The sequence below is a fragment of the Thamnophis sirtalis genome, unplaced genomic scaffold (genome assembly GCF_051295495.1).
Source record: "Thamnophis sirtalis isolate CommonGarterSnake01/CBP01778 unplaced genomic scaffold, rThaSir2_p1.2 scaffold_8, whole genome shotgun sequence".
Taxonomy (NCBI): Eukaryota; Metazoa; Chordata; class Lepidosauria; order Squamata; family Natricidae; genus Thamnophis; species Thamnophis sirtalis.
The window spans coordinates 48,205,619-48,225,897 of NW_028261388.1; the positions used below are offsets into that span (position 1 = coordinate 48,205,619).

Sequence of the window (20,279 nt, forward strand, 5' to 3'; positions counted from 1 at the left end):
AAGGACCAGATGCATCTAGGAGGATCCCTCAAACATGGATCTATATCTAGGGAAGTCTTCCTATCCAGCCTATCACATGATATCACATCTTAAGCAAAGTAAATTATCCCTGAGATAAACCTAATTCAAACCAAGTAGATTACTCAGTCAGCATCTTCATGTAGACGTTACATACACAGGAGAGAAAGATGATCCTGCAGCACTAGAAGTTGGTTACTGCTGGACAACCACATACTTTTAAGTAGTGGTCAAAGCCTGTTCCATGTACCACCATTGACTGGTATGTACAGATGGGAAGGAGAGAAACACTGTAATATATTGCCCACAAATTCCAAAGTTTAGCATGTAGTCAGAAGGATTTCATAGTAAACAGTATCAAAGGAACTCAAGGGATCTAAAAGGACCAGAGGACTGTACTACACTTATCCATATTCTAATGCAAGCCATCCAGGAGGGAAATCAATGTGGCTTCTGTCCATGCTCAGTTATTAATCCTGACTTCCATTCTAAATAAACAATTACCTTTAGGGTGATCTGTAGCTGATGCTCCACTAGTTTTTAACAACTTTATTTTAAAAAATATGCGTTGGAGTCACATTGTTATTATCAAGAATTGCTGATTGTAGGGAGGGGATGAATGGCCACAAATTTCAAGGCAGCAGGCATAATGCCTTCCATAAGAGAAGTATTAACAACTTCTTGGCTCCAATTGCTCATCCCTTTGTAGTTTCCTGAAAAAGCTAGACCAAATGGTTCAAGCATGGACTATTTTGCATACCTCTAATTAGTAGCATTTTTTGAATATGCCAAATAATATTAATTATTAATTAAGTGCACAATATTCCTTAAAATTTCACTTTAAGTCTCCAAGTTAGTAATATTCATTAAGAACTCTGAGCAATTCTCTTAATCAGAATTTATTATTTCAAATTATAACCATTTCTGACAGTTTCTTGGCATTAATACCCTAAAGCATCTCACTTCATTTTTTACTGATTCTTGGTCCAATGGAGTACATGAATGTCATCCTTGAAATTTCTCATGCATATCAATTTGTATATGCCACAAATAAAGTGATCAAGTTTTTCAGACATACCTTCCACTACTCAGAATGATTTAAAAGAAACCTTGCTCAAGTCAGAGAGATCAAGTCTTTCTCATAATGAATCTTATAATAAGCACAGTATCTCCATACATTACCTTCATTTTCAGTATTTGCTGGGACTGGATCAACTGCGAAGGGATGCCAAGGCTTAAGATCATCTAGGCTGAATTCTCCATCTACTGGGAGACGTTCAACTGTTTTAGTCTCTGTCAATGAAGGCATGAGGGCATCATTTCCATAGCTGATCCTGGGTTCACTGATCATATTAGCCAAGACATCATCAGAGTAGTTTTGCTCTTTCTGAAGTAATTCATCTAAAGAAAGAAAGAAAAAATAACAAAAAATATTTTAGACCTTTACTCTAATAATTTACCTTGATACAACATTACACTTTACTTCTTTTAAACAATTTAAACAACCCACCTGAAGGCAAGACAAGAAGCAATGGATGGAAATTAATCAGGGAGAGAAGCAATCTAGAACTAAGGAAAATTTTCCTGACAGAACAATTAATCAGTGGAACAAGAAGAGATTGGACAATCATTTATATGAAATGGTATAGAGCTTCCTGCCCGAGCAGAGGGTTGGACTAGAAGACCTCCAAGGTCCCTTCCTTCTCTCCTCTCCATTCCATTCTCTTTGAAAAGCACATACAATTCCAGCAACATTGATAAAAGCAAACATATTCTTCTGACCAATACATTTTATTTGCCTTTTTCTGGTTTGTTGCATGAAGAGTATGGAGAAAACCAATTTCTTATTAACACATAGTGGCTTTTCTCATATTATTAATCATGTGGTAACTCAACACCACTTCAGTTCTGTATTTGCATCAGACTGTATGATAAACCATTATCTCTTTTAATACCATGCATGTTTCAATTTCTTTCCGAATCCCATCTGCCAGTCAATGCCGACTGGCGACCACACGGAGGAGAGCCTTTTCTGTTGCAGCTCCGACCCTGTGGAACGATCTCCCCGTTGAGATCCGTACCCTCACCACCATCCAGACCTTCCGCGCAGCCCTCAAGATCTGGCTCTCCCAGCAGGCCTGGGGATAGGTTTCCAATTCACCCGCCCGAGTGTTTGATTGCTGAACGAAAGTTGTGTTTTTACTATTTTTCTTTGTTCACATTTTGTTTTGTTTTTTTTGACACTGCACCCCCCTCCCTTGTGGTTGTAAGCCGCCCTGAGTCCCCTCAGGGAAAAGGGCGGCCTATAAATCCCAATAAACTCAAACTCAAACTCAAACTCTTTTCTCTCAAATTATTGAAAATTATTGCATTATTGCTAGAATAAAATTGTTAAACTCAAATGAGATTGTACTTACCAACTTCATCCTGAATCTCTTCAGCAACTGCCGGCACATTGTAAAGAACAGAAAGAGACTGGTTCATACGTTCATATGTCACACGTAGATGTGTCATAACCTACAGAAATAAAATTACAACAACACTTACAAAAGTCTTGAAGTTAAAAGGATTCATAAGAAATTCACTGATGTTATCCAAACCTTGAAAGGGTAAACTGCTATTGTGTTAATTTTATTTACAAGAAGGCCACACTAATTTATTTTTTCTTAGAAAACGTTTAGTAAGGAAGATAACAGAACTATACGACAGTATGAGGAGTTCTCCATCAGGGACTTTTCTGAACAATTTGAAGAGGTAAAGCTATTTGTTCTGTTCATGATACCTACTAATGCCTGAAAAGCCTTCATTCATACTAGTGTTTCAAATCTACAAAAGCAATAATATTTAAGTGTTCTGATTGAGGATTGATAAATTTGGCTAAATAGACATGCCAAAGACAATGAGTTCCACACCCTAACTTCTATTCTTGCTTCCGACTGAGTTTCATCCATGGATAAGAGGTGCTGGAGCATTACTGCTTTAATATGTACAAGCTTCAAAGGGTAAAATATATATTTTTATAGTTAGTACAAGAATTCCTAAAATGACCAAAATATCATTACCTTGAACTGTCATATGTTTTCTACTGTCCTTCAGGGAAATACGACAATGACCAAGGAAGCACTTCCTGAACAATTTACTTTGAATTCAAACCTTAGAATATAGAAAATCTCCAATGGAAATCATCTGGTCATGCACAAATTGTAACAGGAGGATTTTGTATTTGTATTTTATTATTTGTATGCCGCCCTTCTCCGTGAGGACTCAGGGCGGCGAACAATTCAAGGGGGGGAAAAAGGGGGAACATAAAAGACAAAATACAAATAATAAAAGTAGACAACAGTCGCACAACCATACATGTCGAGAGGGGAGGGAACTCATCACCCCCAGGCCTGCCGGCAAAGCCAGGTTTTGACAGCTTTTCGGAAGGCCTGGAGAGAGGTGAGGGTCCGAATCCCTGCGGGGAGTTCATTCCAGAGGGCCGGAGCTGCCACAGGGAAGGCCCTCCCCCGGGTAATAGCCAGGTGGCATTGGCTGGTAGATGGCACCCAGAGGAGGCCAACCCTGTGAGATCTAATGGGTCTGTGGGAGGTAATTGGCAGCAGGCGGTCTCTCAAGTACCCAGATCCAATACCATGAAGGGCTTTATAAGTTACGACTAGCTCCTTGAAGCGTATCTGGAGACTGATCGGTAAGACATGAAGACGCTTATAGATAATCTGATTAACAACATTGTTCATTCCTTACTGATTCTGTTGCTGGTGTTTGAAACTGGTAATACCAAGTGTCAGAGTTAGGAAGGATTCTACAATGGGGGTTTTCAGTCATAAAGCCCTTTCTCCATTGACTTCAGAAGATGACAGAAGAGATTAAAAAGTAAGCATTTGCTGGATATTCCACATATTGGGAATATAATTTCCCCTTTCTTTATTCCATACAAAAGTTGATAAAGATGTTTAACTGAATATTTTGAGATTTGGGAGAGAGGAATGTAGCCTATATTCTTGGTATTCCTTACAGATCTCCCATTCAAGTACTAACCATTTTGCTTAGCAACTGAAGCCGGACAAGGCCAGAAAACTGTAAAAAGGGAAACTTAAGCCAAAGTCAGCTATACGAAATGGAAATTTCAGCCCTTGTTTTCTTACCTGTATGTGAGATTGATCTATTAAGCACTTATTTTACAAGTTTCATACAAGAATGTGCTAATAATTCAACTGTGGAAATCTACATCATGAGAAAATGCATTTCTAATATTTTCTTACAACTTTTGCCTTCTTATAGTTGTAATAAAATTGTGTTTTAATAAAAACAGGCAAGCAGCTTTTGCATATTGTATATTTAAAACCTTGGAGAGGGAGGGAGGGGGGAGAGAGAGAAAGAGAGAGAAAGAGAGAGAGGGGGGGAGAGGGGGAGAGAGAGAGAGATCGACAGTAAAATTTGAAACTTCAAAAATTCTACAAATATGCTTGGCAAAGCATTATATTAATACCTTAAGTAAAACAGGCAAATTAAACAATTTTTTAAATAGGAAACTATCACTCACATAGTAATGGCTGACCATCAAAGTAATAACTGCTATATCTGGATGAGCAATCATTTACTGTATAAGCATAACTATATATCAAGAATAGTTTCATATAATATAGGAATAAATGGAAAATAGACATAAATGAATTTTGATCAAGAAGAAGGAGTATTTGATAAAAAATGCAGCCTAAGCAGAAATCAAAATTTTATTATAAAAATACTGCAGTGGATGCAACAAAAATGCTTAAAGCGTGACAACTTTAGTTTCTCTAAAAGATTAAATGTAAAGAGAAACAATATTACTGTATTGGATCTTGCAGCCTTTTTAATCTCTGCTTTCTATTCAATCTTTTTATGCTGACATTCACACAATATTAAAATAAGAACTTCTATAATTTTCTATCTTATTACCTGAGATCTGATCTGTGCTGCTTTCTTAGGGTCCACCATACGCACATGTTCAAAATGTTTCAGTGTATGTTGTCTGTCTTTCTGCTCTGCACGCACATATTTCTTCAGCATATTGAATACATGTCGAGGCTATAGAGATAAAAGCCACCACATAAATCACTTATGATGTTGACAGTCCCATGAAATGTGTCAGTCCCTTGTATATAGCCTTTAAAAGACTAATAAGCCTTAGGTTGTGTGAAATAAGATAGCGTACTTCTGTTATTAGGACTGTTCATTTCCCAAAGTATAGTAACATGAAAAAAATTGTATATAATATAGAGGACAATGTTAGTTTTTAAGTGTATATTTCAATACACTTCTGCCTTCAAAGTTCCAAGTCATATCCATTTTAGAGAAATACTCACATAATTATAGTAAATCATTTACCCAAAGGCAGGATATATGTTTCCATTAAATCCAAATACCCATAAAATCCAAACTTACATCAAGTGCATTAATTTACTTCATTATAAAGATGACATATATTTTAATAGTGTCAACAAAACCAAAATGAATTATTTTGCATTCTGTAAAAGCATTATCATAATCACACTTTTCATATTTTTCAATATAAAAACAGCTGACAAAAATGTGTTTTTGAGCATTAAGTACAGCTTAACAAAAATGCCATACTTAACAACCTTTAAATGGAAAAATCATGTCATTTCTAATAAATACCTGATGTAGAAATATATTGGATTAAAAAAAAAATACAGTAGATTGGAAAAATTGAAGCTTCTGCAGTCCTCTCTAAAGCAGCAGTACGCAACCTTTACAGCTTGGCAGCCTGGCAGGGCAGGGGGGAACCAGCCTAGGCAAATCGTGGGCAGACACATGCATGCACATACACACCAAACCACTGCTTGGGCAATTTGAACTATGTGCCAGCCTGCCACTCACGCAATTCAAATGTGTGCGTATCTGTCTGCCACTCACACAAGTTGAGCTGTGCATGTGTGCCAGCCTGCCACTGCGCCAGCCTGCTGCTTGCACAAGTCAAAATGCACGTGTGTGCTTTTCCCGCTTTGGTCCTGACAGTGCTGCTACGATGTTGATGCCTAAGAAAAACCATATTGCAATCTTTTTAAGGAGGGTGTGATGGTGGCCAAGAAAGATGTCTACATGCCTGAGCATCTAGAACTAGTGGACAAAAATGTGCCCAACCTCTATGTCATGAAAGCAATGCAGTCCTTGAAATTTTGTGGCTACGTGAAGGAATTGGTTTTTGACCAATGAGGGCATTCAGTACCTACGGGATTATCTCCATCTACCACCTGAAATTGTGCCTGCCACTTTGCGTTGCAGCCGTCCTGAAACAGGCAGACCCAGGCAGGCTCAAAGGTTTAGAAGGCGTCTTACACGAGGAGAAGCTGATAGGGATACCTATAGAAGAAATGCAGCTCCTCCTGGTGCAGAGAAAAAGGCAGAAGCAGGTGCTGGGTCAGCTACTGAATTTCAATTTAGAGGTGGATTTGGACGTGTGCGTGGTCAACCCCCTCAGTAAACAACTGTTGCTGTTATTTGCATCTTGTGTATAATAAAAAGGTTAAAAAATTGCACGTATGCAAGCCAGCTTTTCACACAGCCAGATTCCAAACAGGCCACAGCCTGGTAGCAAGCCACAGGCTGGGAATTGGAGACCCTTGTTCTAAAGATACAATACATTTACAAATCAACCATACTTTAAAATATATATATGTATGTATCTCTCTGTGTGTATATGTATATGTATATGTATATGTGTGTGTATGTATGTATGTATGTGTGTGTGTGTGTGTGTGTGTGTGTGTGTGTGTGTGTGTGTATATATATATACATTTAAAATGTGGTTTTTATTTTTATTTGTGCTGATAAATAAATAAAGGGAGACAAGTATAGATCTATTTCAAGCTATTTAGCTCTCATCAGCTAGCCATACCCTTACTGGGATTTGTATATATGTATATATATGTATATGTATATATATATGTATGTATGTTGTATTTGTGCTGATAAATAAATAAAATCTAAATCTAAATCTAAATCTATACACACACACACACACACACACATATATATATATATACATACATACATACATACATACACACACACACACACACACACACACAGAGAGAGAGATACACACACACACACACAATATTATTATCCATGGGCATTTCAGAATTTGTTAACATCTGGGTCATTAGAATCAATGATAAATTTTAAAATTGTATTTAAAGAGCAATGAGTTTACAAAGAGAAATAGCTTACTTTAAGTAGTATAATGTAATTTAAATTCCAGTGTATATTACTTTTGAGATAAATGGCTCCATGGGTCCATGCACTCCTGCTTGTGAATAAATTTCTAGTTATATTCATATAAACTACGATTATTTGAATCCCTTACCTTAGGGGGCACTGCCTGTAGAGCTGTAATATAGTTTTCCAAGGCAACACGGCGACGGTCATTGAGCATGGCTTCAACTCGGGCCATGTGAGTCTCTACTAGCTGCTGTCTCTCATTTGCAGCTTCTTGTTCCAAGGATTCCACCTTCTCTTGGAAATGCTATTGGGGGGGAAAAAGTAGTTATAATAATATAAGCAACAATACATTTTAAACATAAAGTAAACATTCTGAAAATGACTTGGTATTGTATTGTCTTCACTGGGATCTTCTGGAATTTTCTGATTTTTTATTGTTTATGGCCAATCTTTCCAGTATGGTTAGATGGCTCTTCTGATTCTGAAAATTGTAGCAAAAAGTGAGTGTCCAGTGATGATCTAAGTTTCAATGTTCAACAAAATGTGAGATATACGTAAGAAAAAAACTCAACTTTTAATGTACTGATAAAATTACACTATTTTTTTTTCAAAAACAGAAATTATATAATATATCACATATTCCAATAAGTATAATATGCTTCTGAGATCAGTGAGTCACCCTATCTTCGCAAAACTGAAAGCACGTATGAAAAAGTATGTGTGCATTTCTGTCCCAATTGCATCTCTCTTCTCATATTGTCTCCAAATTAACTTCAGGCATATTGCCAAGGGGATGGGGACGACGACGGGAGTGTGATACTAACTATAGTCCAGAGAGTTATATTTTCTGTGTATTCTATTGTTCAAAGCATAAGTACAAATCATAAGGGGATGATTATGGTTATTTCCTCCTAAATATAGTACATAAGGCTAGACTATATGATTTGCTCAAAGTCATTAAATAAATTTAAAGTCTTGGGGATAGGGGAGTATAGTCTATTCTTTAAGAGGAATTGGCTGTTCTCTGCATACATTGAGGAGAATCATCTATCTGCTTTCTATACATAATTTAAATTAAACTGCATACAATTTTACCCACTTGTTGGAAAAAATAGTTTATTCAGTAGTTTAATAGTTTTAGAAATAAAATTATTACTTATTTTAATAACAGGGATCAATAATAACAAAAAGAATGTGCTTGTTTCATTCTATTATTCAAAAAACTATACTATTAAAACTGTATACATAAATAGAAAACTAAATAATAGAAACTAAAATATAAACATTAAAATTATAAACATTAAAATTATAAATCTAGATAATTACATGTAATGAAATGGATAATTTTTTAATATAATGGTAGAGGCCAGAAGTACCCAACTCTGGGCTGTAGCCCACGACTGGGCCTTGACCTGTTTGGAACAGGGCCATGGAAGTGGCAGGGAAATGCATGTTTGTGTTTTACAACCACAATTGAGACAAAATTTTCTGTTGTTAAGCGAGACATTTTTAAATGAGTTTTGCCCCATTTTATGACCCTGCTTGCCACAGTTGTTAAGCAAATCACTGCAGTTATTAAATTAGTAACATGGTTGTTAAGTGAATTAGGCTTCCCCAATTGACATCAGAATTTTGCAAAATGTGATCACATGACCCCGGGACACCACAAGCATCATAAATATGAACCAGTTGCCAAGCATCTAAATGTAAATCACTAGATCATGCGGCTTCTGCAGCGGTCATAAGTGAGAAAAATGGTCAGTTTTTTCAGTACCGTTGTAACTTCAAACAGTCGAGGACTACCTTATAGGCTCTTATAATATACAACCTATTCTGTGAAGGAACCCTTTCCAGATGCATATTCAGTCTAGTTTTTGGGATATCTCTTATAAACCCTGTGCCATCAAGATATGTTAATGTTATACTGTAACATACATGAAGATTAGGGATCACAATTCCTTCCCCCACCCAGAAGCAGCCACACACCTGCCTGCTGAGAAGGGAAGGGGAAGAGAAGAAGGGAGATTGTCCATGCTCCTACCATTCTCACAAGGAAATTCAATGGGGAAGCTGGCAGAAAAAGTCACTACTGCTCCCTCTTCTTTTGCCTGCCCATGGTCATTCTGTGTGTCTGTTTAGATAAGGAAATATCTCTGAAATGATGATCCAGTGGGGAATGAATTATGTAGTGGTTATTAAACGCATGTAAACACACAATGTACACAGTCTATTATAATAAGCTCTGTGGACAAAATAAATTAAAATAGCAATGCTGCTAAGTCTGTTACACAAAACTCAATCATACCACAAACTTATTTTTTTACTATATAATCCTAAATTAGCACTTTCTTTTTTACCTGAATGACAGCCTTTTTATCAGCCTTTGGCAAATTTTTTGCTTGATGTTCTGCCTCTTCCCATTCCCTCATGACCTATGCAAATAAAACAGAAAATGAACAAAGGTTTACTGCTTAGGAAAGTTTTTTTAAAAATTATAGCAGTGGTTCCCAAACTTGGCAACTTTAAGACTTGTGGACTTCAACTCCCAGAATTTGCCAAGTTTGGGAACCACTGAATTATAGTATGGAGTGACCTTCTAAAACCTGAATAGTGAAAACTATTCACATTCCAAAGAGGTATTCGGTGTTCATTCTAGGAACAGCCCAGGTTTGCCATTAACTTCAAGCCAGAAAGTTAAGACAAGACTATGTATATATACATAGACTGGAAGGCAAACACTAATCACTATAAAATTATGCAAATTATTATATTATGAATACAGCTGATTAGTTAAATATACACAAAATGTGCTTCTTCACTGTCAAGAGATAATATATTGTATGTTTGAGAAAGTATTTATGTACAAGACATTTCCAGTGCTTTTCTGAAAGTCTTATTTAAAACTGTACAGCAAGACTGGACAAATCTTAGGCTTACAGGATGTGCATGTGCTCTCAGTTAAAACATTGAAATCATTCAACCAACCAATGGAAAAATACATAGGATGTCAATTAATTTTTAAAATTAAGAAAAGTGTTTCCTCACGCCAGGGCCTAATCAGTATCAGATCCAAATTCACAAGTTGATTGAAAATATACTTCTTTTCCCCTGTGTTTAATCAAAGGGATCATTGTATATGTCATTTTTACATATTTTAAACCAATAATCCAGTTGACAAGCAAACATATCTGCCCAATCCATGTTATGAAAAACAGTTACTATAAAAACAATTTAAAGCTAAATATTTGTGTACCTTTACCCAATCCAGAAATAGTTTACTTCTGACGTATACTTTTTATATTCCTAGCATACCTCACAGCAGAAGAAAATATGGATATTTTTTCTGTTTTGCCTGTCAATCAGTTTTATACATAAATTGATTGCATTCACTTATTTTGGCTATTTCATGCTTTTTTGATGCTAAATGGATTAGAGTAATTGATATATAGTTGACAGTTACCTCTGCAAATGTATGCACCCATTTTACAATCAAAAAGATATTGTTATCAGCCAATTACAATGGCGGGTGGAAGGAAGACATTTGGACACAAGATTTTAACATTAGCGGCCAGCAAAAAACAAATGAGAGATGAGAATATATGTGAAATGCTTTATCATAGCTCATCATTTATAATTTACAAAGGTTCTATAAAAAGTGTAAATCTTTAGCAGGCCAGCTTCTCTTTGAAAATTATGAATGTTCACTCTAAAGCTGAATTAAAAGTTCACAGATTATATTTTGAATATATAAGCACTGGTGGGGGGGGTTGATGCATCATATCCTCAACTTATGAAATCAAAAGTGAATGCTTCTTTAAATTCAAGAAGAGTACACTGTTGCATGAATAGGCTTGCAGGTTTTTTAAAAGACTTGTGGTGTGGAGGAGTAAGCTACTGGAGGAACAAAAATGGGAGGATAAATTAAATAATCAGAGAAATTCATTAAGGTTTAGGAAACTGGAACACTTGATTATAATGGATAGCTACATCAAGTTTGCATTACAAAAACCAGTTAATAAGACCCATCTGTGGTTTACCTGAGACATTCTTTCACGATGCTTCGCTTCTAATCTCTCTTTTGCTTTTTGGAAATGGGAATGTTCATTCTCATCGCCAGGTGCTTCTAGGTACTTGTCAACAGCATCCGGAGTGCTGGCAGCTGTGGTAGGTACTAGAAACAGGAATTTACAAAAGAAAGCAAAGATTGTAAGCAACCAGCTAGTAGAGGAACAAATACAGAAATAATGTATTTCAAGAAAATATGTTTGCATTTCAGAGAAGATGCATATAAACACAACAGGAAAGCATGAAAGTTTCAGGTTATTTCAAAAGAAGCAATGAGAGGAAACTAGGATTTTAAAACATTTTTTTTTAATTTGGGAAGGCAAACAAGTATATAATTACATATGCAGATTTAATTCCTAGCCAAATTTGACTTGTACCCTGTTCCTACACACAACACATTTTAAAAACCCACTTTATGACTATACTCAAAACATTATTTTATTATTAGCTACAACCAACAAGACAGGAGGTAGGAATAGCATATGAGACAAAGACAGGGAGGGAACACTAAACTTGATCTATGCAGCTCTCCAAAGCTTTGATTGCCAGAAAAAGCTCACAAACATATGGTAATAGCGTATGTTCAAAATTCATCATTCTCCAAACCCAATCTTTCCTGCTAATTATTGCTGGCTTCTTTAGCCTTGCCTTTAATTTTGAAACTGAAGAAATTACTACACAGGAAACTGTCATAAACCAAGACAATTTATCTGTTCATCTAGGCCAGAATTATTTTGACTCTCAATGGTTTTTCAGGTTCTCAACTGAAGTCACGCATATTATCAATAACATGATTTTTATGCCATGATTGAAATAAAGCAAACCTTCCACTATTCAGTTTTTCTTTTCTCATTTAAAAACTACAAATTAACAGCAGATTTAATGAAGTGAAATGTGCAGATAAAGAGAGATATACTCAGAATTCTTATCATTCATTTTATTCTCATTTATCCAAAATTTGTATGAAAATTGAATCAAATCTTCAATTGTAAAGCATACTTTCTTTTGTAGAATTTTTTTACACATGCCATCTAGATAACTTCTAGAGAACATTGACTATCTTCTTGTAACCAAGCAAAACATTTTAATGTCCAGGGAGACTTCATTTAGCGAACACAATTGGGATGAACTCTTGTCACCAAGCAATACATTTGCTACATGAAACATTATATAACTGCTACAGTCTGACAATGTCATTTCCCATTTAATCATTTAAAAAGTCACTAGGGGTCATTAAGTGTGACATCACATGACTATGGCTTGTGATTTTCTGCTAGCTTCTCCATTGACTCTGCTTCTCAGAAGCTAACTCTTAGGTTTGCAAATGGTGATCATATCACCATGGGACTTTGTGACAATCAAACACCTGCCAGCTGTGAAATGCCCAAAGTTTGATTACATGACCACTGGGATGTGCCATGATCATAAATGCAAGAACTGGTTATAAAGTTACTTTTTCAGTGATATAGGAATTTCAAATGGTTGCTAAACAGGCAATTGTTAAGCGAGGTCTACCTGTATGTTCATGCAAACACAAAACTGCACATTTGGACACAATCTCACAGCTTTAAAAGTTTAAATTACAAATATGGTAAAAAGAACTATATAGGCAAATACAAATTTTCAAGATGCTTTTACAATCTGAAATTGCACTGTAATCCTAATATCTATTAACAATGCTTAAGAAAGCTCACACAAACATATTGGATCTGCCATAATTACAGTGTTGATGAGGCCATTATAATATATTCAGCAAGAGTTAAGGGTTTTATTTGTTAATTCTTGGCAAACGTGTTGTAAAATTCTTTACTAAAGAAATAGCTATCCTCAATTCAAGAGTGCACATCAGGGAACAAATATAAATGCTAATTAATTAGTGCGATTATGAGCACTTCATATTGAATTTGTGCATATCATTCAAAATGAATCATGCTGATTCAAGACCTTTCCTTACATCTTTCAAGAAGGACAAAAACAGAGTTAAAATTCCAATTGTTTACCAAGCAAAGGCGGGGGGGGGGGAGAAATATATTTATTCTTGCAGTGCACTATTTAGAACTGGAATAAGATTCTTCTTCTCTAATTCCAAACTTCAGAATGCCCATCCAGTAAGATTAGGGCAAGTTCCACATACCCACAATTAAAACATGTCCTCTCTTCAGACAAGGAATGATTGGTTTCTTATTTTTTGCTTTTAAAATGCCTTACATTATTATGGCTGGTCACATAATTAGCCCGATATTTAGATTTGATTAGGCATTTTTAAATCCACCTATTGAGCCTTTCCAAAGGACCTGGGTTAGGGAGATGCTATTGTTCAATGATCTTAAAGGCATTGATACAGGATGTAAGCTGTTCCAAGTAAATTTGTCTTAGTATTATTCTCTGTTCACAACAATATGGAGCTTATATGCATCGAGAATTATTGTACATACGTATAAAATAAAATCTTAATAGTATCTATGGTCAGTTATTTTAATTGTTCCTGTTTTTAAAGTATAAGTAAAGTTAGTGCACTAACTTTATTATATAGACAGAGAGAGAAGTAAAAAAAAAACTTAGTTCTAATTCCTATGCTATTTGGGGAAGGAAGCAATGTCTTACAGCTTAGCAGAATGTCATTAGCCTAGTAACTTTCTGACAACCATAAGATTCAACATCTAAAAATGTGTTTCAAAACTTTATATCTTTCTTAAGATACTTAACATCTGTGTGTTACTTAGTACTGAATTGTTGAATAAAAATAGTCCCTGATAAAAACAAATTTTTTTGTCTATGTTATATTCTATGTTGTTATCGCCTCTGAAAAATATTAGTTAAATAAAAAGGGTCCAATGAGAGTATTAAAAATTGATGAAATAAAACAAAACCAAGAGATGCTGCTGCAAACACACTCCGGCACCACCGACCGAAGGACGGTTCTCGTTAAATAAAATAGGATTTTTTTGCAATGCTACATTTCATCACTTTTAACAACTGTCTGTCCTAGGAAACTAATAGGAATCTTAAAAGCAGTTAAAGATTGAAATTACTGTTTTTAAGAAAAATCCTTTAAAGATCACTATTGTATTAATTGAACACACAACTCTAATATATTTACAGAAAATCAGACATGAACTTTGAAGCTCAATTCTTCTATAACCTGTGATTGGATTACATATATAAATACCAAAACATTTTACGTGAAATAAAGAAATAATGAGGCCTATGTAGAATCTATTTTTAAGCCATCAATAATTGCAAGGGCATTTTAACATATATTGCAGAATTGTACTATTTCCCAAGAGTCTGACAGAAGGTATTAGGATTCTAAGGTACTTATATATTTTAAAGTTCATTGTGCAAAATCCCATTTGTTTTCTTAAACATAACCCCACCTAAGTAGGAACCATACTTTTAATGCTTGATGAATTTTCACCAGCATTATAAGGGGGGAGGGGGGGAAGAGAAAAAATTACAATCTAATTTGCTTGAAAAAATGTTAAATTATTCAAATATCCAAACCATTTGGACCTTTAGAAATGGGGTACAAATAGTCCTTGACTTACAATTGTTTGTTTAATGAACGAAGTTATGGCACTGAAAAAAGTGACTAATGACTGTTTTTCAAACTTATGACTTTTGCAGCTTCAAAATCTGGAAACTTGGCAACTGGTATGCATATATGACATTGCAATGTCCTGGGATCATATGATCACATTTTACAATTTTCTGGCAAGCAAAGTCAATGGGAGAGTCAAATTCAGTTAACAACCGTTACTAATTTAACAACTACAGGGATTCACTTAGCAACTGTGGCAAGAATGGTCATAAAATGGGGAAAATTCATTTAACAACTGTCTTACTTAGCAGCAGAAATTTTGGACTCAATTATGGTTGTAAGTCAAGTACTATCTGTATTGGACAGAAGGAATAAACAGAGTGAACCAGCCTACTTAGCAAGCAGAAAAGTGTTTGTGTCTCTCTGTGTGTGTGTATATACATACATACTGTTGTGGCCCAGCAGGAGCCGTTGGAGCTGCCGGTAGACTCCGATAGCGAGGGACCCTATAAGTCGGCTCTGGAAGATGTGGAGGACCCTGGGCAGGGTTCAGACTCCGAGCAGGGACCAGAGAGGCTGGTTAGCCACCAGGAGGCGCCTGAGGCATGGAACACTGGTGAAGATCAAAGGGAGTTTGTCCCTGATGCTAGGCAGAGAAGGAGGCAGCAATTACAGAGACAGACTCATAAGAGATAATCAAGCTCAGGTGGTTGTGGCTTGGCTCCTCCCAAGAGAGTATATAAGAAGAGATTTTGGGAGGAGACCTTTTGCAGGACACAACCATTCATATCAAGCTGGAGAAGCTCTTGTGTGTATTGTATCTCTTATCTGTGGGAGTCTGGGTTGCTGCCAATGTCTTGCCTGTGAGTAATTACTGTGAATAAAGCGTGGCTAACAGTAAGCTTGTGTCGGTGTTACTCACCGGACGGAGGTGGGTCAGAACACACACACACACACACACACACACACACACACACTTCACTTTTCTGCTTGTTCTCTCTCTCTATACTGTATATTGGAAATAGAGTGTGAAGCTCTTGATGAATGAAACAATTCTCTTATTTTAAAATGTTGACTAAAAAGAAATTAGTTTCACTTACTCCAGCATAAAATTCTTAACAGTTTATCTTCAACATAATGTATCTTGAGTTTTAAAAAGTAAATAATTTTTTTTTTTTTTAAAGTAATAATTGCTGCTTTGTCAGATGTGGCTATGATATATTTTTAGTCTAGTTTGATACAGAAAACATTTTGGTTTGTTTCATTGCATTTACTTTTCTTCCAATCCAGTTTTCCTCCCTGCCAAACACTGGTGGTAGATTTAACTGAGAAATGGCATCTGATGCAATGGTCTCTAATATAAAAAAACAACTGCAAGTTTGGTTTGTTTAATAATATTGTAATAATAAAGATTATTAAAGACAACTCCAACCTAGAATTAAGGCAAAATTTCCTGACAGTGAGAACAATTAATGAGTAGAATGGCTTGGATGCTCCACTACTAGAAGTTTCCAAGAAGAAATTGGGAACTAATTGTTTAAAATGGTATAGAACCTCCTATTCAAGCAAGGTATTGGACTAGAAGGCCTCTAAGGCACCTTCCAACACTGTTATTCTATGTTCAATCTCTGAATCATATTACCAGTCAGCTCTTTCTCTGACAACAGTTAAGATGTTTTCCCTCAGAAGGGAGAAGAAAATACAAGGTAACAAATGAGGTCTCACTCGCAATAATAAGATCAAAAACTTCTTGTATATACCCCTTTTGAAAATAGTTATCCTGGAAAAAGAAACAGCTTTGAGAAGAGAACATATTTCTTCTTCTATGCCTTGGCTGCAGAGCGCAAAACATTAAATACTAGCTTCCTAATACCCAAAGTAACTTCTTCCACTTAAGCAGAACTAAACATACTTAATGACTTGTAGAATGTTTTCCTAAGCATATTTCCCTCTGAAATAACTGCAACTGAATTTAATTCAATTGTACTCCCAATATGTGCATTTCAGACTGCAGTATATGTACTGTAACTCAGAACAGAATTGACACAATGTATTTGATTGAATATGTATCTTTTGTAGTGCAGCTAAAATAATCAAATTCATATGTAAATAGAATGACTGTAATATTAAATGAAAACATTACTTCATGAGTAGAATGAACTGAGGAGAAAATGCAATAATTTCATAAAATATCATTCAACAATGATAATTTCAGTAACCATGTAAACCAAATCATAATAAAGCATATAATGAAAGGGGCAAGGTTTGTGTCCATCTCCCCTTTTGTCCACCTTATTATTTGAAAGTGAAGAATAATTGCTTAGTCTTATTAGTCATAGTTTGTCATTTTATTAAATTGTGACAAGCTGAAGATTATCCCAATTATCAATCTTTTGAAATGCTTTGTTTGCCATAAGATGCATTATAATGTACTATAAAGCAATTGTATAATTGTAACCAGTCAAATCAGACAATAAATATTCTATTGCATCCCCAAACGTATCAGAATGATATGGAAACATGTCAATTCAATAACTGGCACAAGCCCATTTTATAAAAATAAATTCTATTTTACCAGAACTGAATGTACAGCAATTATGCAAATGTAGGTGTGATTTAATCTCCACAATCATCTATAACAAATAAACAAATGTGTACATGTATATATTATATATACTTTGTATGCACATGTGTGAGTACTCAGATCATTTTTTTCTGAAAAGATAAGTTTATTTTGTGTGGACATGTATTTTGTTGCATCACTACTATTTTACAAAACAGGACACAAACAAAGTAATATAACCGGAGGCAGTTTTACAAGCTTGCAGATTGTTTCTATTTTGATCATTCACTGTGCATGCATGAGAACAGTATACAAATGCACAACAGTGAGTATGTTTGTATAACAAGTTTTTAGCATAAATTTTAAATTCTAAGTTTTTCATATCCCAGTTTCCATTACTGCAGCAGAAGTAATTTGTGTCTACAACATAGATGACAGAAGTTACTAATTGTCATGCCTCAATAGATAGAAAGCGAGAGAAACAGACGCACTAATGGCCAAACACATTCTACAAAGATGCGGGCAACTAGGAAAGCTGACAGAAATATGGTTAGTGATAGGCCCATTCCCAAAGTCTTTTTTTTTAAAAGAAAAACAAAAATATTCACTAAGAACAGCAGAGGCAGGGTGGCATGAGATAGAAAAGAGAAAGAAACTGCCACAGGCTGGAAAGATCCACTTACTGACACTGCCACAGACTGCCATGCAGTATTCCTCATTGTCAAAGTTGTTTCGGTTTCCACCACATCCGCCGTAAAAGAATGGGGCACATTTTCCTTCAGTCACATCAAAGTACCAGCGGGAGATCATTGCTCGGCAAGGACCAGTCTCAGCTTGTTCAGAGCACACTTCTAATTATAGGAGATGTGGAGGAACCACATTTAGCATGAAAGTGGAATTGTTAATTCTGTTCTATATACGTTTATTTGTATACGTAGATATGTCTCTACATATTTTCCAGGAAACAAAAAATTGGAAGTGGTTTTTCAATTTAGTGTTTTATACCTTTATTACAGCATCAGCAAAACTTTACTGCTTCAAGTTCCACTCTTTAAATTAAAACATATTCTTGTTTTAGGTCAGTGCTTAAAGTCTATCAGGGAAGATCTGAACTGAAGACAGTTTATTCTATGGAAAATGCTCCTGTATCACCTTTGTTTCGAAACCACCTCCCAGAATGAAAAATGTTGAGATTCAAATTCAACTACTTATTAGTGTTACTCATTAGAGGTCAGATCAAATCAACGGTGTCCCAAGCCTGTAGAGAAGTAATAAACCCTTTTTTTCAAGAAGATACACAACACATAGTCATATTTACCTTCTATTATTTTTGTTATTTTTAATTACTGCCATCTATTTCAAAATATAGGGTCTGGGTAGCCTCTACAATGCTTACCACATTTCATAGTTAGTTTTTATTTAGATTTTCAGTTTTATACATTTTTAGATTAGAAATAATTATTCAGATCCTTTCACTCCACTTAATTTCATAATCAATAATACTATTTGTATAAACTTTGCTATTTCTTAATTGAAGTAGTATTTTCTATCGCCAATACTTAAGTATTCTTAAAAAGGATATTATAAACTTTGTCATGTAAACTGTTTATTACAGTTGTTCCCACAGAATACATTTTTGCTAACCGTAAAAGTACAGTATATATAAAAATATGAATAATGCAAAAACACATTTTCTTCCTTTTAATTTCTTAACAAAGCCATACTGCCTACTTTGAAATGAAATACTATGAAACACCTCTATGTTTTTTAGGGCTATATGGATTGGTAAGTTACATAAGAAAAAAGTAATGCTTTTTTGTCAAAAAGAAAACAAGTAAAGCACTAGTTGTGGAAGTGTGCAAAACATTCTGATTTTGAAATATTTCAAATCATGCCAGAAATATGACCCAATGACCTTTCCTAAAAGTGGAGATAAGCTTAACTTAACATCTGAATATGGCACTTCAGTTTCTTGTGTTTAAAAGGAATGAAAGAACAAAGCCAGAGCGCATATTAGGTGGGAAGGGCTGCTGGTAGTTTAATATAGCTGTACATTAAACTGCAGCTAGTAACTTGTCTAAACTGGTCAAAATAAGTTTCATGCACACAGATATTGGAATATATTATATGGAATAACATAAGTGAATAGTGCCATTTAGTTCAATAACATTTATGTTACAGCTCAGCATTCAAAATTGAGTTCCCAGGCTAAATTTTATCAATAACCTTAAAAATACAAACTAAACATTATCTGTAATATTTAAATTTAAAGAATAAACAAAGACTTTTTTCAAGTTAAACTATATCTGCAAAATTATATGTTTAATTTTTAAGTATTTGAATCATACTGCTGATCTTATATTTGTTCCAATCATTTCTTCCTTTTCTTTTCTTTGGTTTCTCTCACAAAATATGTTAAGAGAAATGGCTGACAACAATGCTGGCCATGCATCTTCAAGTATTGTGCTGCGGCAACAGCTGCATATTAGCTCACAAGACATGGCATCCTTTAGTCTCTTCTAGACACTTCATGAGCAGTTGAGAGTTAGCAGCATGTCTCTTGCTTTTTCTAATATATTTTTGAGGAGTATATTAAACAACCAAAACTAATACAACAACCTAATATAGAAATACTGTGTGTGCGTAGTGCAGAGAAAAATAAAAGCAAAAGAACTTCCCTTTTCATCCTCAGCAAGTATGGTCAACATTAGTAACTTATCACTGTTTTTTAAAATATATACTCTTGCTTTCTCCTGACAAAGGATTAAAAGAGGCAGTGCCCTTTGAAAGAGCAAAATTATTACTACTTTCATCTCCACAGCATTGGTTGAAGGACTGGGCTGTTTAGGCTAACACTGTGGGATT

The 20,279-nt window shown here is 35.1% G+C and overlaps 1 protein-coding gene and 1 pseudogene across 2 annotated transcripts in view; one reads left to right on the top strand and one right to left on the bottom strand.

Moving 5' to 3' along the window:
* Window positions 1-20,279, bottom strand: part of APP (amyloid beta precursor protein) — a 112,263-nt gene that overhangs the window by 12,095 nt on the left and 79,889 nt on the right. Inside the window, exons 7-13 of one of the 2 annotated variants that reach the window (XM_014057210.2) lie at window positions 18,098-18,265; window positions 11,283-11,416; window positions 9,603-9,677; window positions 7,391-7,549; window positions 4,960-5,088; window positions 2,436-2,535; window positions 1,201-1,419 (exon numbers count right to left, since the gene is read on the bottom strand). In XM_014057210.2, coding sequence (XP_013912685.2) covers window positions 1,201-1,419; window positions 2,436-2,535; window positions 4,960-5,088; window positions 7,391-7,549; window positions 9,603-9,677; window positions 11,283-11,416; window positions 18,098-18,265 — 984 coding nt within the window. The remainder of the gene's footprint in view (window positions 1-1,200; window positions 1,420-2,435; window positions 2,536-4,959; window positions 5,089-7,390; window positions 7,550-9,602; window positions 9,678-11,282; window positions 11,417-18,097; window positions 18,266-20,279) is intronic. The other variant, XM_014057211.2, reaches the window with a different exon arrangement.
* On the top strand, window positions 6,050-6,555 carry LOC106541699 (small ribosomal subunit protein eS10 pseudogene; annotated as a pseudogene).